Source organism: Talpa occidentalis, unplaced genomic scaffold (assembly GCF_014898055.3).
Source record: "Talpa occidentalis isolate TD23 unplaced genomic scaffold, MPIMG_talOcc4v2.1 talOcc4.10, whole genome shotgun sequence".
Classification (NCBI taxonomy): Eukaryota; Metazoa; Chordata; class Mammalia; order Eulipotyphla; family Talpidae; genus Talpa; species Talpa occidentalis.
In genome coordinates, this window is record NW_023600993.1 from 106,628,273 (window position 1) to 106,650,118 (window position 21,846).

At 69.0% G+C, this 21,846-nt stretch overlaps 1 protein-coding gene across 1 annotated transcript; it reads left to right on the forward strand.

Moving 5' to 3' along the window:
* Positions 1–993: 993 nt before the first annotated feature.
* Positions 994–17,515, forward strand: PRPF6 (pre-mRNA processing factor 6). Its single transcript, XM_037501492.2, has 21 exons — positions 994–1,154; positions 1,883–2,051; positions 3,661–3,779; positions 4,634–4,712; positions 4,989–5,165; positions 5,307–5,462; positions 5,772–5,866; positions 6,137–6,293; positions 6,760–6,922; positions 7,427–7,545; positions 8,149–8,367; positions 11,740–11,862; positions 12,112–12,233; positions 13,335–13,473; positions 14,312–14,431; positions 14,507–14,683; positions 14,801–14,934; positions 15,145–15,236; positions 15,672–15,786; positions 16,929–17,055; positions 17,302–17,515. The coding sequence occupies exons 1-21, from the start codon at positions 1,084–1,086 to the stop codon at positions 17,452–17,454; spliced, it is 2,826 nt and encodes a 941-aa protein (XP_037357389.1). The 5' UTR covers positions 994–1,083; the 3' UTR covers positions 17,455–17,515.
* Positions 17,516–21,846: the final 4,331 nt, after the last annotated feature.

Genomic DNA, 21,846 nt, shown 5'->3' on the forward strand with positions numbered 1-21,846 from the left:
GGGCCGGGCGGCGCGCGGGGCGACCCGCCCCCGAGGGGCCGGGGGCAGTGGCCAGGCCCACGCGTGTGCGAGCCGCCGGGGCGGCCGCCCGCGCGCCCAGCAGCCCGGCCCGCGCCGCACGCCCGGCATGCGCGCCGCCGCCCTCTTCGCGCGCGCCCCGCCGCTCGGGGCCGGCCGGGAGGGGCGCGGGGCCGGGGCCGCGGGCGTCCCCGCGGGCGCTCCAGGGCGCTCAGGGAGCCGGGGGCCCGGCTCGGTTCGCGGTACCGCAGGGCCCGTCCCGGACCGGGTCACCCCGGCACCCCCCCCCGCGCCCCGCCCCGGCACCCCCCCCGCGCCCCGCCCCGGCACGCCCCCGGGCCCCGCCCCGGCTCCCCTCGCGCCCCGCCCCGGCACACCCCGCGCCCCGCCCCGGCACCCCCCCGGCCCCGCCCGGCACCACCCCCCCCCCCCGCCCCGCCCCGCCCGGCTCCCCTCGCGCCCCGCCCCGGCACACCCCCCGGGCCCCGCCCCGGCACCCCCCCCCCGCCCCGCCCCGGCTCCCCTCGCGCCCCGCCCCGGCACCCCCCCGCGCCCCGCCCCGGCTCCCCTCGCGCCCCGCCCCGCACACCCCCCGGGCCCCGCCCCGCCCCCCCCCCCCCCCCGCCCCGCCCCGCCCCGGCTCCCCTCGCGCCCCGCCCCGGCACACCCCCCGGGCCCCGCCCCGGCACCCCCCCGGGCCCCGCCCCAGCACCCCCCCGCGCCCCGCCCCGGCTCCCCCCCGCGCCCCGTCCCGGCACCCCCCGCGCCCCGCCCCCCGCGCCCCCCCGCCAGGCCACGCGCGGCCACCCCCAGCTGGCGCTCCCACGCATGCGCCGGCCGCCCCTCCGCGTCTAGCCAAAGACCGGAAGTCGAGGGCGGCGCGTTTCCGGATTTTCCGCCGGGGGGCACGGGGGGCGGGGCTTCGCGGAGACCGCGGGTTCTGCTTCCGGGGCGCGGGCGACGCGCCCGCGACAACTTCCTACAGCGAGGCCCGGGGCGTCCGTGCGCGGCGGTCCGGCTGCGCCCCCCGTCTCTTCCGTCTCGGCCCTCGCCGTCGCCGGCGCCATGAACAAGAAGAAGAAGCCCTTCCTGGGCATGCCCGCGCCGCTTGGCTACGTGCCGGGGCTGGGCCGTGGGTGAGGCCTGCGGGGGCGGGCGGGCCGCGCCGCGCTTGGGGCCCGGGCGGGGGCGGGCCGGGGCGGGCCGGGGCGGGCTGTCCCGGCGGGGAGCTGGTCCCGGGACCACGCCCTGGGGCGGGGCGGGGCCGGCGCGGGGCAGGGCCGGGCGGCGGGGGAGTCCCGGGGGGCCGGGGCCCGGGGGGCGGGGCGGAGGAGGGGAGACTGGGCTTGGGGCGGGGGGGGGGGGGGGGGGGGGCACAGCCGGCTGGGGGAGGGTCCCGCGTGCTGACCGTGGGCAGCTTGAAAGACCGGGCGAGCAGACAGGTGAAGGAGCACGAGGGGGGGTGGGGGAGGGGAGCGGAGTGGGGCTCAGTGCCGGGGCTCCTGGAAGCCGGGGAAGGCAGGCGCAGGGGCGGGTTTGCAGGTGACAGGTGCGGTGGTCTGGAGGGGACAGGCTAGTGGAGACTGGCGGCGAGGGGCCAGAGGGGGCCTGGCGCTTGGGACGCTGCAGGCACCCCCTGAAACAGCCCCAGGAGGAGCCCTGAGTGGGGTGCAGGCTCTTGGAGCAGGCCTGGGGGGAGGTCTGCGGTCCTGTGACTGTCGGGACTTCCTACCCGGAAAGCATTGGGTGCGTGTAGCTGGTGGGGGCAGCTCACTACCACTAGGATCCTCGAGGTTCACGGAAGTCTGGGAGAGGGGCGGCAATAAGTGAGGCCCCAGACAAACAGCTTTCGGTTCTTCTCCAGCGCCACCGGCTTCACTACCCGCTCGGACATCGGGCCTGCCCGGGACGCCAATGACCCCGTGGATGACCGCCATGCGCCGCCAGGCAAGAGGACTGTGGGGGACCAGATGAAGAAGAGCCAGGCCGCAGACGACGATGATGAGGACCTGAATGACACCAACTATGACGAGGTGACCGCGGGTCCTCCGGAGGGCAGCGACTTCCAGTCTAGGAGCTTCTGCAGCTCAAACTTGTTCAGTGATGTTCAGGGGAGAAGACACTTGAAGGGGAGCGACCCGGGGTTTAGGGTAAAGGACTCCGGGTGCGCAGGTGCTGTGGGCCTGTCCCCTGAAGTCACACGCAGGAGCCTCCTGGGGGTCGGGTCTCAGGCTGTCACTGCTACAGCCTGTGTCCATCCCTGGCCAGGGAGCTACGCACAGGGCACAGCAGACCTCTCCTGTGTCCCGCTGCCCTCTCAGCAGTGTGTCTCAGTGGGTCCACCTGTTCTCCCTATTCTGTCTTTGGGGAATTTCCTCCCATATACACACACACACACACGCAAACATGCACGTACCGTGTTTCTGGTTGCATCCAAGTGTTTTAATACCGAAAAACCTTTCTTGAATTATTTTTTATTAAAGATTTGTTTATTTATTTATTTAAAGACTTATCTATTTTTTTGCGTAAGCACTGGGTGCAGTTAGAAGCGCGGGAGGATGAGAGAATTCACCAGAACCAGAGCTGGGAACAGAACAGGCAGACTGACGAAGTTCACTGCTGAGGGGAGCAGCGGGCGGCAGGAGAGGTCTGCACGCCATGTGGGACCCTCGCCCGGCGGCTGGGATCGAACCGGCGCTGCAGAGGCTGCGGGCAGCTTCGCAACCCAGCACTCAACCGCTGCGCCACCGGGGAGGCCTAAGATTTATTTACTTTTATACAAGAGCAGGGTACAGGCTGAAGGTGCAGAAGAGTGAGAGGATTCACCAGAGACAGAGCGGGGAACAGAATAGGCAGACTGACGAAATACACTGCTGAGGGGAGCAGCAGGTGCGACAGGAGAGGTCAAGCGCGCCATGTGGGGTTCTCGCCAGCCAGGCTTGAACCCGTACTGCAGAGGCTATGGACAGCTTCACAGCGCGGCGCTCAACCTACTGTGCCATTGGGGAGGTTCTATAGCTTTTTTTTTTTTTTTTTAGATTCATTTGTCCATATGAAAACCGCCCAGATTTGTGGGAGGGTGAGAGGATTCACCGGAGACAGTGGGGAACAGGACAGGCAGAGCTACTGAAATACACTGCTGAGGGGAGCGTCGGGGAGACAGGGGAGGTCTGCACCATGTGGGTTTGTCCCTGGCTGGCCAGGATCAAACCCGCGCTGCAGAGGTTGCAGACAGTTTCACAGCGCGGCACTCAACCCACTGCGCCACCGTGGAGGCCCTAAATATAGCTTTTGCGAAAGAAAAATAAAGCAGTTTTGAGTAAACCCAATTTTGAAGTTGCAAAAGCAACGTGGCGCCTTACCACAAGCTCTCTTTAAGCTTTTTCCATCTTGCTTGGCCTGGGCATTGAGGCCAGGAAAGCCCCCGTGGCATGAAGTGACCTGTAGCTCTCGCCTGAATTTGTGTTTCCTGGCATGGATGTTGTTTTCCTGGTCCAGCACCTGAGCTGCCCTTGGCCAGGTCTCCCGCGGTGCCGCACCTCCACCCCTCCTGCCCCTGGTCCTCTCACCTCCGTGCCCCTGTGCCCGCCATGAGCGGGCTGGCTGGGGAGCCAGCCTTGAAGCCGGTGCTTTGCTTTTCAGTTCAACGGCTACGCCGGGAGCCTCTTCTCCAGCGGGCCCTACGAGAAGGATGATGAGGAGGCCGACGCCATTTACGCGGCTCTGGACAAGAGGATGGACGAGAGGAGGAAAGAGAGGAGGTGAGGCTCTGCCACTGTCCGCACCCTGCTCATCTGGCTCTGGAGGATGCGTTGTTGCAGCCTCTCCGCTTTCAACTTCTTTTACCTTTATATTCATTTTTTTCCGATTTCTCTCTCCTTCGAATATTGGTGAGAATAACCTGTGTCCCTGCTTCGCTTTGAGGCCACCAGGCCTGGGTCTGTGTCAGCTGCGTGGGGCGCGGCCATGCTACTGCGGGCCGCCCTCGCTTACGTTTGCCTTCTTGACGTCGATGGCAGGTGACAGCAGGGTCGCCGCCTGAAAGGGCCGCAGTGACATTGATGTCTGTCCATGTGATGCGCGAGGGCCTGGCCATGCAGGTCGCAGAGCCACTCCCTGAGGCACAGGTCTTCTTCAGCACTTTGCTGAGGACACTGAGGACAGCATCGCCTCACCTGGGGGCAGAGCCTTACCTCGTCCGCCTCGGCCCTGCCTACCTGCCCTAGCTGGCAGGCCTCTCATTCAGCATGCGTGGCTCTCTGGAGGGTGCGGCCGTTCTCAGCGCGACACGCAGCCCTGTCGCCGGGGACCGGGTGCTCAGCCACGATGCCCGCCCTGGTCTGGCGGGGCCGGCGGTGCCGGACCCGCACCTGTGTCTGATGGCACCTGTTCATGGGGCTGCGCTGTGGGCCGTGTCCTGGCCGCCCGTGGTGGGGGCACCTGTCCGGGGACAGCTTGCTTCTCTTAGACATCTGGGGCGACCAGGTGGGCTTGTGAGCAGATTCTGTTGCCTTCAGACGCGGCGTTTGGCAGCTGACCTTGGCCTGTGCTTTTGGCATTGTGGTCACGCCGCTGGGTAGATGGCGTGTGTCTGACACCGGCTCTTACTTCCCAGGGAGCAGAGGGAGAAGGAGGAGATTGAGAAGTACCGCATGGAGCGGCCCAAGATCCAGCAGCAGTTCTCAGACCTCAAGGCAAGTCGGGTGTCCCCACCCCGCAGCCAGCTGGGCAGAGCCACCTGGGAGCTGCTCCACCCCATCATGAGCCTGACAGCAGGGCGCCCCCCCTTTGTGGCCTTACTACGTCCACCTGAGGTTTCCTGAGCCTCGGTTGGGCAGGGCCCCACGCTGGAGGTGAGGGAAGCGGGCGTTTCTGTGCCGCTTCCTTGGGCTGGGGTCAGGGAGCCCCCAGTCTTCGCTGTGCCCATGCAGTTTAGCCGGCGGTGACGTGTGTGGGCTGGGTTCCTGCAGAGGAAGTTAGCAGAAGTCACGGAGGAGGAGTGGCTGAGCATCCCTGAGGTCGGCGATGCCAGGAACAAGCGCCAGCGGACCCCTCGCTACGAGAAGCTGACCCCCGTGCCCGACAGCTTCTTCGCCAAACACCTGCAGACTGGAGAGAACCACACCTCAGTGGACCCCCGGCAGACGGTGAGCCTGGGGTCTGGGAGGACGGGGCCTGCGGGGGCCCCTGTCTGCACAGCCTGCCTGCCTGCGCCATGGCAGGGGGCACACCACGGGCAGGTCGTGCCGCTTGGGGGCTTGAGCCAGTCCCTTATTCTTGTTTCTCAGCAATTTGGAGGTCTTAACACACCCTACCCAGGTGGGTTGAACACCCCCTATCCCGGTGGAATGACACCTGGGCTGATGACACCTGGCACAGGGGAGCTGGACATGAGGAAAATCGGGCAGGCCAGGAACACGCTGATGGACATGCGGCTGAGCCAGGTACGGCTGTGGTGGCTGTTGGGGGAGGCCTGGCTCCTGGAGCTCTGACCCAGGTGGGACCCGTACCTGTAGGCTGGTGGGCGCCGCCCCGTGGGTGTGCACAGCCCTACCCAGGCCAGCCAGGCTCCTTCGGGGGTGTCAAGGCAGCGGGCAGCTGACAAGCAGACCCAAGGAGGGCGCGCGGCCAGCTAGGCGCTTGCTGCCCGGAGCCGGAGGCTGGCCCTTCCCATCACGGCCCCCCTTCAGCTTACGTTATCATCTCCTGAGATGCCTGCGGCTTCACAGACACCTTGTATCTGTGCCATGCAGGTGTCGGACTCTGTGAGTGGGCAGACCGTGGTCGACCCCAAGGGCTACCTGACGGATCTGAACTCCATGATCCCAACGCATGGCGGGGACATTAAGTGAGTGCCCGCGGGCCAGCGGGTGGGGCATGCATCTGAAGCTCACGTGGCCAGCGCAGGGGGTAGGCGTCATGCATGGGGCTGGCTCTGCGCGGCTGTGCCTCCATCCTGCAGGGTTGAACCTTGCACGTGACCCACTTGCCCGAGCTAGCTAAGAGCAGCCTGCTGGTGGCACCCCGGGCAGCACAGCCTCTGCCAGCAGGGCGCAGGCCTGTGGGTGCGGTGGGGGGCGCTGGGGCCGTCAAGACTATCCACGCGTCTTCACGGCAGCGACATCAAGAAGGCACGGCTGCTGCTCAAGTCTGTTCGGGAAACAAACCCGCATCACCCGCCGGCCTGGATCGCCTCGGCCCGTCTGGAGGAGGTGACTGGGAAGCTGCAGGTGGCCCGGAACCTCATCATGAAGGGGACGGAGATGTGCCCTAAGGTGGGGCGCGTGGCCTCGTCACCAGGGGGCAGAGACATCCCTGGGGTAGGCGCGAGCAGCCTGTTCCTCCAGGCTGTGCCGTGCAGCGGCAGCTCAGTCCCAGCCTGGTGGCTTCTCTGCTGACAGTCACCCTCGCTGTGGGGGAGACCTCAAACGGGGGCCGAACTGGCCGGCGCGTCCCTCCACCTCCATGTGCAGGAGGCCCAACGGGCGTGTGCAGTGCTGTTTGCGGGCGGGGCGAGGGCACAGGCTTTGGGAAGTGAAGCCCCTGGTGGCCACACTCGCACACAGGCCAGGGCCCAAACCCCGGCAGCTGCAGCCTGGGGAGACGGGGGGTCTCACGCCAGATGCGGCCCTCTGGTCTCCCTGCCCAGGGGAGCTTTAGAGGGTGGCCTGCTCGTCCTCGCAGCCAGTGGAACGTGGGCCCTCGCCGCCTGCACAGCACTGAGTCCCCCTGTGCCCGCAGAGCGAAGACGTCTGGCTTGAGGCGGCCAGGTTGCAGCCTGGGGACACGGCCAAGGCTGTGGTGGCTCAGGCTGTCCGCCACCTCCCTCAGTCGGTCAGGATTTACATCCGGGCGGCGGAGCTGGAGACAGACACCCGCGCCAAGAAGCGGGTGCTCAGGAAAGGTGAGCCGACGCCGCCCTGCGGGGGGGGGCTGTTCGTGGGCGGCGGCTGGACGCTCGGCCCCTTGCCGCTCACGTAGGCGCCGTGTTTCGGGCTCTGTGTCAGCTGCTCTGCTGAATAAGGAGGTTTGGAGGTTTCTGGATCACGTGAGGTGGAGTCCTCTCCTGGGGGTCTGTTTCCTGCCCTGTGGTCACTCCATGTGGGCTGCCCCGGCCCACCAGGCCCACCAGGCGCTGCTCCTGGCGCTCCTGGACTTGGGCCCCCTGGCCCGGCCGGCGCCGTCCTGGGCTTGGCTGTTCTCCCAGCATTTTCACGCGCTCGTGGGGCCTCCTGGACCGGCTCCTCCGGGGGCGACTACCCCGGGTGCATGGTTGCTGGGGTCTTTGTTAGCGGCCATCAGAGGCGCGTGCCCCCACAGCCGCCACCGCCCCCACCTCTGCTCTGCGTCGCAAGACACCCCTCGTCACTCCTTTGCCGCCGTGACCGGCCCCGTCTGCCGTCCCCAGCCCTGGAGCACGTGCCCAACTCCGTGCGGCTATGGAAGGCGGCTGTGGAGCTGGAGGAGCCCGAGGACGCGCGGATCATGCTCAGCCGCGCCGTGGAGTGCTGCCCCACCAGCGTGGAGGTGAGGGGGCTGCCCCACCGGCATGGAGGTGAGGGGGGTGCTGCCCCACTGGGGTGGAGGTGAGGGGGCCTGCTGCGCCGGCTGTGCTCCTGGGGGTCATGGAGAATTTGGGGCCCCTCCCAACTCGGCCTGGCGTCTGTATGGCCCTAACAGGGCCCCCCAGTGAGAGCAGCCTGTGCCTCCAGGCTGGGGCCTGTGGTGGGGGCTTCAGGCTCGCAGCCTCCGTCTCCGTGCGGCTGTTTCCCGTCTGGGCGCTGTAACATCCAGCGCGTCTGTAGTTACTCCACCGGTGCCGCAGCATCTCCACATGTGGTCACTCTCGATTCAGTTGCGTGAGAGTAAACGGGGCTCGCACCCTTGGGGGTGAGAGGCTGCAGACCCCACAGTGGGGCATGAGAAGGGTGGAGGAGGGGGCACGCCTTGTCCTCCCCAGTTCCTGGGTGAGGGCACCTGTGTGTGCTGCACGCCAGCCGGGGCCTGGCCACTTTCTGAGCAGGAGCTGAGCGGTGACCAGACCAGGGAGGCTGCAGCCCAGACCCCAGGGCTCGCCCTCTGCCGTGGTGGGTGGTGCTCATGGTGCCCTTGTTCCCCGGCGCCCCGCAGCTCTGGCTGGCCCTGGCCAGGCTGGAGACCTACGAGAACGCCCGCAAGGTCCTGAACAAGGCCCGCGAAAACATCCCCACGGACCGACACATTTGGATCACGGCTGCCAAGCTGGAGGAGGCCAACGGGAACACACAGATGGTGGAGAAGATTGTTGACCGCGCCATCACCTCGCTCCGGGCCAATGGCGTGGAGATCAACCGCGAGCAGTGGATCCAGGTGAGGCAGCGGGAGTCCCTCCAGGTGAACGGCAGGCCAGGAGGGGCTGCTCCTCTCCACAGCACCACTTTGTGCTGGGTCGGGACACGAGCACACCTGGGGCAGACGCCGCTGAAGGTCCCAGGGCAGACGCAGGCGGTGCTGCTTTTCCAGGGGAGGGGCTCCGTCCCAGGGAGCATCCTTGCCGCTCCCTGCCAAGGGGTGCCCTCTCTGCCTCCACCCCACCCATGGAGCTCTGGGTGAGGACACAGCAGCCGCCCTGTGCTTCTGAGGGTGCGTCCCGCCTTGTTTTGGTGCGCTTGTGTGGGGCTGTGGCCTCCTGACCCACCTTCCACGGCTGTTGTGAGGCCTCTGGGTGGCTTTTAAAGGTGCCGCCATGTGTGCTGCAGCAGCACCCCGTTCTGTGCAGCAGCTGCTGTGACCCCGCGTGTGGATCTGGCTCCCAGCCGGCCACCCCGTGTCTGGGCCAGCTGGCTGGGCTTGGGCGGGGTCTGCCTGCCACGCGGCCGACAGGCCCAGCCTCACGGGACAGCCGCCGCCGTCCTCGTTTCTGTTCGCCGTCGTAGTCTTGTCATTTTGTGAAAACCGCAGCTGAGTTTTTTTGTCTGTTCTTTTCTGTTTTTTGAGATTTATGTACTTATTCACACAAGAGCTGAGGTGCGGACCAGAGGTGCGGGGTGGGGGAGAGGACTCCCCAGAGACAGAGTGGGGAGCAGAGCAGGCAGAGCTAGTTAAATCCACTGCTTGAGGGGGTTAGCGTTTGAGAGTTTGAGCCACAAACCGTCAGGCTGTGTGCAAGGATCTCCCCTTGGTAGCGCGCGGGCGGTCTGTGCTGGCCTCGGGTGCCGTCTCGGCATCCACCTGGCCTGGTGGGGCGGCCCTTGTCTCTCCAGCCACTGCCTCCCCAGCGCGGGCACCACCACCATCTCCTGCGTCGGCGGGGGGAGTGAGGGGTGGGGGTGAGAGCCGCTGGTTGTCAGATCAGGGGACAATGAGTGGTGGCTGGTGGTCGTGGGGGCCTGGGGGTGCGCCTGGGCGCTTGGCTCGGGCAGCATCGTCCAGTCACTGCCGATGGAGCCCCGCCCCTGCCCTGTCTGCTTCTCTGTCTCTTCCACCTCTCGTCGCTGTCACGTCTCCATCCGGGTGTCTGAGGAGTCACCTGCTGTGGCCTGTGGCTGGTCTGGTTGCAGGGGCGGGTGGGGGGGGCGGTGCCCACAGGGTGCCGGGGTCTGCTGCGCATCTGGACGGTGAGCTCGTCTCGCCCCCGTATGTCCACTTCCCGCGGAGCTGCCGAGGCTTGTGGGCGCAGCTCCAGTCCCCAAGTTGTGTGGCTGGAGCGCCCACCCTGGCCCTGGGCCGTTTGCAAGGGCTGACGTGGCGCGGCCCGGGCAGTTTCGCTGTCCTCTGTACCGCGGCATCGCCTCTGGCCCTTCCCTCGCTGGGCACAGGCCTCGGCCGCGGAGGCTCTGCGGGGCGCGGCTGCGGGCTCCGGTGTGCAGTATGGGGCTGCCCTCGCCTGCGTGCGTCCAGCTTAGCGGTCTTGGCACTAGCGCGGGCCCCGGCTGGCCTGAAGGTCAGGCTCCTCCGGCCCCGCGCATGTCTCGCCCCAGCTCCCTGCTGCCTGCCGCCGCCACCGCCGGCCTTCGCAGCTGCCTGTGGGCTGCAGGTCACTTGCTGCGGGGGCGGGAGGGAGGGGCCGAGCTCCAGGGGCACCTGCCGCTGTCCCCCGCCCCGCGCCTCGGCGGCTGCGGCCTGGTACAGGGGGGTGGGGGGGTGTTTCCTGTTTCCTTAGTTCCGTTTCAGGCTGCCCGTTGTCGCTCGTTGAAGACGCTCGATTTTTGAGCGTCCACCCTGAGCCCTGCGGCCTTGCTGAGCTTGCATGTTAGATTCCGCTTCTCTTGGTGACATTTTGGGGCTTTTTGTGCACCCGGTCCCGTCGCTGTGAACATAGTTTCTCTCCCGCGTCTCCAACCCCGGGGGCTCGCGTTTCTGTCTGACCGCCCTGGCCAGGGACTCCGTGCGGAGCCATGTCTGCTGCCCGCGCTCTGGGCTGCTCCACGGCGGCCAGGCCTGTGCGGGGCTGATGTTGCCGTCTCTCTCCGCTCGGCTGTTCCTGCTCCGTCTTCAGGTTCCGCTCGTCCTCCCGTGAGGTCTGGTCTGCCGTGGGCCTCACTAGGGTGTTTTCCACCTCGCACCTGAAGTTTTGCTTTCTGGAAATTAAACTTTGGCCTTTCAAGAAGGTCCGTGTTTGGCTCGCCTGTGTCGCAGCCAGACCCCGAGCGGTGCGGTTGTGTCGGCTGTCCGCGTGGGGTGCCTGGGAGCCGGCAGGCGCCCTTGTCTCCCGTCGCGCCCCTCGTTTTTCGCCTGCTCACCTCTGATCTGGGGCCGGACCCGGACTCCCCACGGGGGGTGGGATGGTTGCTGCTTGTGGACGCTGCAGTCTCGTATGCCACGACGCCAGGCAGCTTCCATGTGGCCTGGACTCTCTGGGCCTCCGCTGGGTACCCCGGCAGCCGCTTGGGCCTCCTTCCCGGGCCTCCTACGTGGCCCAGGGATGCAGTCTGGCCTGCAGGTTTGGGGGATGCGGTCTGGCCGGCAGGCAGGTGCTCCCGGCGCAGTCCCCGCCCGACGCTTCACTCCTGCAGGCCGGGCCCTCTGGGTCTGGGTCCGCTCTGTGCCCAAGTCCTGCTCGCTGGTCGTGCTGGGCCTCCTGCAGCCCTGGGACTCTTGTCTCCATGTCAGCGCCTGCCCTGCCTGCTGTCTCCGCCCTCCGCGCCGCCAGGGGCCGAGGGGCTTTGCAGGCTCTTGCAGAGCCCCAGGGCTCCTGTGCCGCAGGGACCCGCCGGGCCGGCACTTCTGGCCTGCGCCTGCCCTCTCAGGCATGTGCCCAGCACCTTCCCCGGGCTGGCTCACAGGCCGGTGGCTCTGCTATTGCCTCTTGCCCCGGGTCCTGCTGGGCATGCACGTGGCGGCCACTGGCTTGGCTGGGGCGTGGCTCAGGGTCCCCTCCCGTAGCCATCCTGGTCCTCTCGCGCTCCCTGACCAGCCCTCCCTGCTGGTGGGCGCAGCTGTCCTGTGTGGGGTCTGTGTCTGTTCTGAAGTCAGTGCTCCCGGCCTTCAGCCCACCCCTGCCCTCTGGCCCCGCCTGGCGCTGCCCCCCCCACCCCCGCACCCTGCGGCCATGTGCTTGCGGGTCACAGGCTCCTTCTCGTCGGTCTTGAGCCATCGTCACAGCTGCTCTGGAGGATCCTTGACAAGGAGCCTCTCGTGACTGCTGGGCCTGCCAGTAGGCAGGATGGCCATGGCCTTGCGGTTGGATGGCTCCGGGCAGGCCCCACTCCCAGCGGCCGCTCAGCGTGTGTCCACCTCCAGGACGCGGAGGAGTGCGACAAGGCCGGGAGCGTAGCCACCTGCCAGGCCGTCATGCGCGCAGTGATCGGCATCGGGATCGAGGAGGAGGACCGGAAGCACACCTGGATGGAGGACGCGGACAGTGTAGGTCGCCACCTGGCCTGCGGGAGGCGCAGGGAAGTCTCCTGATGGCCCCAGAGTGGCCCGGGGTGGGGGTGGGGGGGTGCTTGGCTACTGCCGGAGGCCTACGCGGCTCCAGGCCACTGCGCATGTGACCTCAGGCCAACCCTGGCCTGTGGGCTCCCGCCGGGGCGACTGTGCTGCCCCCCCCACCCCACACGGGTCTGGCAAAGGCCACCAGCGGGAGCCGCCCTCACGCCCTCTCCACCCCAGTGCGTGGCCCACAGTGCACTGGAGTGTGCCCGCGCCATCTACGCCTACGCCCTGCAAGTGTTCCCCAGCAAGAAGAGCGTGTGGCTGCGCGCCGCCTACTTTGAGAAGAACCATGGCACCAGGTGCGCCCGAGGGTCGGGGCCTGCTCCTGCCAGCGCGGGGAGGGCGCGTGTGTGTCACGTGGGCTTCTGCGCAGGTGCCTCCCAAGAGTGGCCCTGGGGCAGAGGGGGGCGGGCTGCAGCGTGGGCAGGGCAGGCTGGTTCCCATTAGCGGGGCTGCCTGGGGCTGGGCTGGTCCCGGCTCCCGGAGGAGGCGCTTGGCAGCTGGCGCCTGTGCTCTAATTGGAAACACCTTGGGCCCGCCGCGTGGCTGGAAGCGCCTGTGGAACCAGGTGTTGCAACTTCTGGTGTGAAATGGGTGGCCCCGAGACTCCAGCCTTGTCCTCCTCGCTCTCTGGGTCCCTCTCGGGCATGCCTGCATGTGGGGAGGGCCTGGCGGGTGCTCAGCGAGGCGCTTCTGCCCGGGGTCCGCGCCTTGGTCTCGGGTCTGTCTGCCTGTGCGCCGGGCGGCAGAGCGGTGACGCTGCTGGCCACACTCGTGGCTCGGGCCAGGTCCGGAGCAAGTCCTTCTGCTGCCCCAGCCCCCCCAGGTCTGCTGCCCTGGGGCCCGGGCCCCGATGCCCTCTGCCTGGCAGCCTCTCGGGGAGGAGGAGCATGACCAGAGCGGGTCCTGCGATTCCAGGAAGCCGTCCCACCCTGGGCGCCGCGGCAGGTGGCAAGGGGAGGCTGCTGGCGGCGAGCAGGCAGCACCCCAATACCCGACCAGCGTTCTTCTTGCTCAATGGCGACCTAAAATGACTCTTCCAGCAAGACAGTCTTTGGGTGCCGAAGAGCAGACTCTTTATCAGCGCATCTGCGGCCCGAGATGAAAGGCCGCTCCCCCGGACCAGGCCTTATCTCTTCTTCAGGGCGCGCAGCTGTGCGGGGTCTCCCAGCTGCGCCTCCCGCCTGCTGTTTGCACAATGCCCTGCCTTGTCGCGCTCCTCAGCGGCCCCGGGACCTTTGTGGAGAGGAAAGGTTTCCCTACGCTCTCCCCATCGTAAAACCTGGCCAATCATTTACGGCGGCGAACTTTGGAGTAGGAACTGTGTTCTCCACGCCGGCCTGGCCGCGAGCGCTGGGCATGGGTGGCCTGCCCTGGTGACCGTGGCGTCTGTCCCACAGGGAGTCCCTGGAGGCGCTGCTGCAGCGGGCCGTGGCCCACTGCCCCAAGGCAGAGGTGCTGTGGCTCATGGGTGCCAAGTCCAAGTGGCTGGCGGGGGACGTTCCCGCAGCGAGGAGCATCCTGGCTCTGGCCTTCCAGGTGCGTGAGGCCGGCGGCCCCGCGGCCCCGCGGCTGCGTGTGCACACCCTGCTCCCGCCTCCCGCCTCAGCCCTTCCCGCCTCAGCTGCGGAAGGGGGGGGGGGCTTGCCCCCCCCCCCCAGGGTCAGCCATGCTAGGAGCCGTCCCGCGGGGCGGGGCTGGGGTGGGTGGGGCCCCTTCCCACCACACAGCCACACCCCGCAGGGAATCGCCAACCCGGGAGTCGAGGCCTGTGTCCACGCCCTGAGCCAGGGCTGCCCATCGGCCCCAGGCTGCCTGCCCTGGCCCCTGGCTGGGTGGAGCCGCACCCCACTGGGTGCCCTGGCCTGCCAGCAGCAGAGGGCCACATGCGGCACCGCCAGCTGAGGGCTTCGGGTGAGGCTGAGCGTGCTTGGCCTGGTCTGGTCCTTCACGCTGAGCTGCCTGCTCTGTGCTCTGTCCGCTGCCAGCCCCAAGGGGCTCCTTCCTGGCCTGCCCTGTGAACCTGCTCCCCACGACCGTGGCACCAGGAGCCCATGTTAGCAGCACCTGCATGTGCACAAGGCTCTGGATCCTACGTGGCCCAGCCCCACCCCCAGGCTGTGCTTCTGCCCATCGGGACACCCCAGCCGCCTGCTGTTCTACCGCATAGACACGCTCGGCTGGCAGCTGCTGGCACGGCTGGTCCAGGGCGCGCATGAGCCTCTGCGCCGGGCAGCAGGAGGCCCTGCGGCTCAGGGTTTCCTGCAGCTGCCGAGAGGCTCTGCTGGGTGGCTGGGACACACCTGGTGCAGTGGCTCTCAGCGAGCCCTGGTCACTTCTGTCCCTGCCCTGCCCGACGCCGCCGTGCTCCCCTCAGGCCAACCCCAACAGCGAGGAGATCTGGTTGGCGGCTGTGAAGCTGGAGTCGGAGAACAGCGAGTACGAGCGGGCGCGGCGGCTGCTGGCCAAGGCGCGGAGCAGCGCGCCCACTGCCAGGGTGAGGTCTGGGCCCTGGGCGGGCAGCGGCCCCTGGCCCTGAGGGCGGGGCAGGACCGCGTCTGCCTGTGCACAGGTCTTCATGAAGTCCGTGAAGCTGGAGTGGGTGCTGGGCAGCATCGCCGCGGCCCAGGAGCTGTGTGAGGAGGCGCTGCGGCACTACGAGGACTTCCCCAAGCTGTGGATGATGAAGGGGCAGATCGAGGAGCAGGAGGGGCTCGTGGAGAAGGCCCGGGAGGCCTACAGCCAGGGGGTGCGTCTGGGGCTGGGCTGCCCGGCCCCTCCCCTGTCCTCCTGCAAGACTCATGCCTGGCCCTGGGGGCGTGCGCGCTCAGTCACTCAGACATCCCCTCTGTGTCTCTGGCTGCAGCTGAAAAAGTGCCCCCACGCCACGCCCCTGTGGCTCCTGCTCTCCCGCCTGGAGGAGAAGGTTGGGCAGCTCACCCGGGCGCGGGCCATCTTGGAGAAGTCTCGCCTGAAGAACCCCAAGAACCCGGGCCTATGGTGAGCCCAGTCACCCTTTTGGTCCTCTCCGGCCCTCCCGCCCTCTCAGCCCTCCCGTGTCCCACAGCCTCCCTACGGCCACCCTCCCATGTCCCATGGGCTCCCCACGGCCGCCCTCCCGTGTCCTCGGCCTGTGGGTGGGTTCTGTGCCCCCCGCCCGGCCTCTCCCCAGGATGTGGGTGGGTGCTGGACACCCCCACCACTCCATAGGCTGGAGTCCGTGCGGCTGGAGCACCGGGCCGGGCTGAAGAACATCGCCAACACGCTGATGGCCAAGGCGCTGCAGGAGTGCCCCAGCTCGGGTGAGGCTCTGGCGGTGGGCAGGGCCCAGCCCGGTGGCGTGCCCTGGGGGACGGTTGCTGAGGGGTCCAGCCAAGGGGCGTGTGAGGCCCGTGGGGGGCTCTGGGCGGCGTGAGGGGGGCAGTGGCTCTGTTCACACCCAGAGTGTGCGCCGGTGCTGTGCTGCTCCTTGGTCTCCAGAGCCGAGTATCTCTGCGACTCTTTAGTCGCTGCTGAGTGTCGACCCTTGGCTCCAGCGCGTGGCCTTGGGAGGCTGGCAGCCCCGCCAGCAGCCACTCTGGTCTGGCGTTGCCAGGGTGCCCTGGCGGGTGGGCCTGTGTGTCACATGGGGGACCCCCGGGACAGTGGGGCTGAGGCCTCGGGGTGGTGGCGCCCGTGACCGAGGGCTGCCCCTGCTGGGGTGCCCCTGGCCAGGCCTGAGGAGAGTGTGTGCGCAGGGGTGCTGTGGTCGGAAGCCATCTTCCTGGAGGCCCGGCCGCAGAGGAGGACCAAGAGCGTCGACGCCCTCAAGAAGTGCGAGCACGACCCTCACGTGCTCCTAGCAGTGGCCAAGTAAGTGGCGGCCTCCCCTCCCCGGGCCTTTGGGGACACTCGCTGACCCCTGCTGTCCCGGGTCGCCGGACAGTAGCAGGCTGGCTCTGGCCCGCTGGGTTAAGCAAGCAGCGGGTCGTGCTCATCGTGCGAGGGAGCAGTGGGCTGTTTCCCGCTGTGCTCTCGGGAGTGGTCACCCCAGCCTCACGCTGACCGAGGGGTGGCGGTGACTATGCCGGAGGCCGCCTTTCTTTGGGGGTGTGGGCTGAGGAGCAGGGGCAGCCAGAAGGTGACCACGCCGAGAGCCTGTGTGTTGGGTGTGGGGGTTCTGGGGAGGTGGTCAGAGCATTAACGGTCAGCGGCGTGGCAGAGGGTGCAGGGGAGGGGGTGCAGGGGCCTGGGTGACGGGTGGGGTGGAGCTGTGTGCAGGGCGCCCTGCTCTCGGTTGGCTGTGGTCAGAGGTGCTGGGGCTGTGTGGGGGAGGCCCTGGGCCATGCTCCCGGACTGCTCCTGGGGGGCTGGGGGGCTGCCTCCCCCAGCGCTGTCGGCCTGGGTCTTCCCATGGGCTCCTGAGGCCCAGATGGGCCAGCGGGGGCTGCCTTGCAGATAGGGCTGCCATAAAACCTCGTAAAAGGCTTTGTAAAGTAAATACGTCCCTCCTGGCTGTTCCCAGGCGAGTGTTCCTGCCCTGCTATCTCAGGGCGTGCTCTTCAGCCAGTTTATCTGGCCCGGGGGCCATTACGGACACCACGGGCTTTAACAAATTAACAAACTGTCGAGCTGTCAGCCTGAGGTGCCACCGCAGACTGGGGAACGGCCTTGGGTCGTCACACCCCCCCCCACTCACTGACCTGGGTCTCGCTGGAGGCTGAACCCGCCCAGTGTCTCTAGGCAAAGCCTGGAATTGGTTTTTCTCAGGTTTTGTTCTGAAGAGAGCAGCCCGGTGGGGTTGCGAGTTCCCGCTGAGGGTCTTTCGGGAAGGGGCCCGCGTGGATGCTGCGGGGGTCCTGTGGCCTGGTGCCATTCCCGGGCAGCAGCCCCTCCCGGTCCCCTGCCCGAGCCAGCACCCCTCTGGAGGCCGTTGTACCCCCTCTCGGCCTGGGGCCAGCACCTGCGCCGCCCGCCCGGTGGCCCCCGTCCCACCCCCTGCCCTGCCTGGACAGGCTGTTCTGGAGTGAGCGCAAGATCACCAAGGCCCGAGAGTGGTTCCACCGCACGGTCAAGATCGACGCGGACCTGGGCGACGCCTGGGCGCTCTTCTACAAGTTCGAGCTACAGCACGGCTCAGAGGTGAGCTGAGTGGGGCTCTGGGCGGGCGGTGGCGGGAGGGCACCTCCCTCCCTCAGGCTGTGGACGGGGGCTCACCTTGTGAGGTGGCCTGTTGGCTGCCCGCAGAGCCGGCGGGCGGGCGGGTCTGGCGGGGCCGGGCTGGGCCGGGCTGGGCAGAGCCCTCCAGAGCTGTGCTGCGCGGGTGGGCTCTGCGCTCAGGCGCGTCCCGATGCGGGGCTGCGGGCATCTCGAGCGCGTCCCCCACAGGAGCAGCGTGAGGAGGTGCGGCGCCGTTGTGAGAACGCGGAGCCCCGGCATGGGGAGCTGTGGTGCTCTGTGTCCAAGGACATCGCCCACTGGCAGCGGAAGGTCGGGGAGATCCTGGTCCTGGTGGCAGCCTGCGTGAGGAACCCCTTCTGAGGCCCAGGGCCGGCGCTGTGGGGTCCGGGCGTCCGTCCTGCCCCATTAAAGGCTTCTGTGTCGTGTGTCCTGTGTCCTGGCTGGTTCCTTCGCCTCGGCGCGGCCCCCACGCGCACTGGCTCTATGCTGGGTCTTCTTGTGGGGTGCTCGCCACCGACCGTACCCTGAAGCTGCTCAGCCCCCCAGGCCAGGGAGGTGGTGGTGAGGCCGCCTTCCTGGCCTCTCTGCCCCTTGGGGCACCTGCCACCCTGGCGCAGGGCCACCGGCCCTTCCCGGGGCTTCTCGCGTGCAGGCAGGCATCCTGCTGATTACCAGCCGCCAGCCTGCAGAGCACGCTGACCGTCCTCACCTGGGGGACAGTGGGCCCCGGGAGCGGGTTTCTGCTGCCCAAGGTCATGGGGACCCCGAGGCTGTGGGCAGGGAGATGGTGGCGAGAGGACACCCCAGAGGGGCCCATGGCGCCTGGCGGTGCGGGCGAGGGCTGTGGCTGAGGCCCGGGGCCGAGTGGGTCTGCTGGGCCACCCTCTGCCGCTTGGACGCGCTGCCTGCTTGGGACAACCCCTCCTGGGCCGTCCCGGAGCCCCAGTGGGAGGTGCTGGGTGTGGTCCTTGCTCTTTGAGAGCCTGAGCTCCGGGGGTGCCGAGTCAGCCTGCCCCCCGGGGGCGAAGGGCCAGCCGAGTGGCTGGCCTGTGCACATCCAACACTCCAGAGCCCCCAGAGGAGACCCCGGTCCCTCGCGGGGGCTTTCCTCGGGCGTTGAGGGCGTTGAGCTGCTTTTCTCCACGGGAAAAACCTGGTCTCGTCTTCAGGACGTTCCTGCTCCAGCTCTGGAGAGTCGGGGCCACAGACTGCCCTGGGCTGAGGCGCTGCTTGGTGGCCATCACGGCCCCTCCGCCGAGGCTGGGGCGCCTCACCCTCCCCGCCAGCAGGGCCGGGAAGTCCCCTGCTGGGGCCTGCTGGGGCAGGACCCCAACCGCCTCAGGGGTCCCGCCCACCTTGTTCTGCTGGCCAAGGGCAGGGCTGCTGACCACAGAAAGTGCCGCCTGGGGCGCCCCCCCCAGCAGGCCCGCAGGCCCTCTGCCCACTGGGCGCCCCTGGCTGAGCAGCCCTTCCCCAGCGCCGGCCCCCTTGGAGACCCCCTGGCTGGGGAGCCCCACTGCTGTGGGCCTCAGGGCTGGCTAATGGGCGCCGCAGTGGGAGGGGGTGGGGGCGGGGCAGGGCCGGGGCCTGCGGGGCCGCCCTCCAGCTCCCTCCCTCCCCTGCTTGGAGGAGCCAACTTCAAACGCGGCCGTGCCGCCAGGGAAGCGGGCGCCCTGGCCTGGAGTGCTCCCCGGGACCCCAGGAGCATGTGCAAGGCCCACTGGTGGGCATGAAGAAGGGCCTGTCCGAGAGGCCCATGGTGAGCAGCTCTGGCCAAGGGGGGGTTGGGGGAGTGGGCAGCGCCTGGGGGCAGCGCTTGGAGGTAGTGTCCACGTGTCCTGCTGCGGGTGCCCCTGCCCAGCCCTCCTAGCCTGGAAGTGGGCCCCGCGGCACCACCTCGCCTGGACCTGCACCCTTGGGGCGCCGGCCCAAGGGCACCTCAGGCCCCTTGAGGGTACCCGCCGTCCTCCAGCACCCCGGGCGGTCGCTGGCCTTGCCGGTCACCCTCCAGCTCCGAGCACTGTGTTCTCAGCGAGACCCCTGGCCTGCCCAGGCAGAGCGGCCGGAGCCTGCCGGGGAGGGGCCCGGCCGCCTGCGTGCGCGTCTGGCTGGGCTGGGTGGCCGAGTCCCGTGTCCGCCTGGCTGCGCATGGCTGGCTTCCGGGCTCCGTCCGGGGCCTGTGGGTGGGCCTGGGCGCCGGGCGCCAGCGGCTCCTTGATTTGAGGGCCCCTGGGGGGCCTCTTCCCAGAGAGAGCCAGCCCCTCTGTCTGGGGGCCCACGAGGCCTGGTGGGGCCCCGTCCTCCTCCCTTTGCCTTTGGGGGTTTCCCCAAGCCTTCCCCTTCCGCTGGGGTGTGGCCCTGAGCCCCGAGCCCCCGGGTCGCGCCTCGGGTCCCCGTGGCGGACGGCAGGCGCGCGCGGTGCTGGTGGGGGCCGCACCTGGAGACGGTTGGGGTCGGGGAGTGGCCAGGAGCCGGCCGCTCTCCCGCTGTCTCCAGGGCCCTGTGGCCTGACTGCCCAAGCAGGCCGCACGCAAGCCAGAGCACTGCTGCCGGCCCCTCGACTCCCTCCTGGCCCTCCAGGCCCTGCCTCCCCGGCCCGCAGGTGGGCACGGCTGGCATCCAGGCCCGTCCTTCCCCAGGGCACTTGGGGTGGGCCTGCCAGCCCCAGAGCCCAGAGTGCGCCCCGTGGGCCCAGACGCCCCGCCCTGACCAGTACCCCTTCCAGGTGCCCCCCAAGCCGGTGGTGTGGGTGCCGCTGCTGGTGCTGCTGGGGCTGGCCCCCGGCGGGGCCGGGCTCCGGGCCTGCCGTGTCCCCGACGTGCTCCGCCACTACCGCGCCGTCATCTTCCCGGACCTGCAGGCTGCTGTGAGGCGGGGCGGACCAGGCCTCGAAGGGACCCCTCCGAGCTCCAGACCCCCCCACTTCAGTCAGAGCAACCTGACTGGGGCTGGCACTGCTGGGAAGTCAGGACGGGTGGGAGCCTCCTGCAGCGCTCAGAAGGTACCAGGAGACACCCCACCGCGCCGCCAGCCCCCCCGACTCCTCCCCTGACCCCCATGTCCTCCCTCCCCAGGAGCGCAGCATCCTGCTGTCCATCGTGTCCCTGGGCCAGACCCTGCGAGGGGCAGTGGCTGGGGGCCAGAATGGGGTGCTGGAGAGGGCGGCATGGACTGTGGCTGTGCGCACGGAGGCCGTGATGCAGCGTCACTGCTGGGGCCCGCCCCAGGTATGCCTGACCCCCCCATGTGCCCCGACACCCACAGGTGCTCCCCGGGGATGTGCCCCAACTCTGCCCGCCCCACATGTGCCCTCAGCCCCCTGCCCCAGGTGTGCCCCGACGGCTCCCCTGCCCCAGGTGCCCGACCCTCCCCTGCCCCTGGTGTTCCCCGACACCCCTCGTGCCCCAACCACACCCGACCCCACCCCCACCCCCTCCCCCGTATGACCCTCTTCCCACCAGGCTCCCTCGGGGGTGCCTGGGGCAGGGATGGGGCTGACACCGTCCCGTCGTCCTGTCCTGTCCCAGCAGCGGAAGCACCGGGGCCCTGAGACCCGCGGGGCCTGGCGCCCTGCCGGCCGGAGGCTGCTGCTGCGGACGCTCGCCACCCTGGCTGCCTGCTGGGAGAAGCTCTTTGCGCTGTGGGCTGAGGCCCCGGGGGGCGCCTAGTCCCCAGCCCGGCCTGCCCCATGTGCAGGGCCCGGGACGCCTGCACGGCGGCGGCGCCTGTTCTCCAGGACGCGGAAATGCGGTGGACAGAGGCGGCCACCGCCACCCGCTGCGGCCGGAGGCCCCGCCAGCCTCTGTCCAGCTTCCACAGCAGCCGGTGCGTCCGGCCTCGGGCAGCAGGGGGCGCTGCGGCTGCCGGACTGGGCTCCTGGGGCTGGGCTGGGGAGGGCGGGCAGGGAGGGCCAGGCCCTGGAAGGGAGGATGGCGGTGGAGGGCAGAGGGCCGGCCGTCAGCGCCCGGCACAACAACAGGATGAAGGAAACGGCCTGAAGGAAAGGCAGTCCCTGGCCGGTCTGCAGGCAGGGCCAGGCCGTTTCCTGCCCTGGGGGGGTTTGGCCAGCCAGCCAGGGGACCACTGTCTTGTGCCCCGGAGCCCCCCTCTGCCTGGCAGGGTGTGGGGGACCCTGGGCCCCCGTGGGCCCGCCCTAGTGGCAGGCATTCGGGGGTGGCCACCAAGCCCCCAAGGCAGGGTGGACCCCACACCCGCCTTCCAGCCCCTAAGACAGGTGGACAGGAGCTACCTGGGTGGGGACGGGGCGGCAGGCAAGGCCACCAGGGTGGGGGGCGCCGCAGAGAGGCCCCCGCCCCGCGCCGACAGCTCAGTCGCGCCCGACACCCTTGTGAGCTGCGGGGCAGGCCCTGGGGCTGGTATGAGGGCCAAGGCCATGCTCTGAGTGGGGTGGCCCATGGTGAGGGGAGATCCAGGCCACCCCAGGGAGCCCCCACCTGGAATTTGGGGTGCTGAGGGGAGGGGCTGGGTAGCCGGCGCGGGCCAGCGGGGCGGAGGCCACCGGCAGCAGCAGAGCAGGGCTGAAGGTCAGGAGGCCAGGGAGTCCCCCAGGGCCCCCCACCATGCCGCCTTCCCCAGGCCAGCACCCCTGCCGGGGGGCCTGGCAGGACCGGGCTGCCGTGGCCTCGCTGGGGGACAGGGTGGGCGGGGTGGCCCCTCCGCCCAGCACACCTGAGGGAGGTTCAAGGGGTACCTGGGTTTCTGGGGTCCCTGGCCCCACTGTTGCCCCCTGGA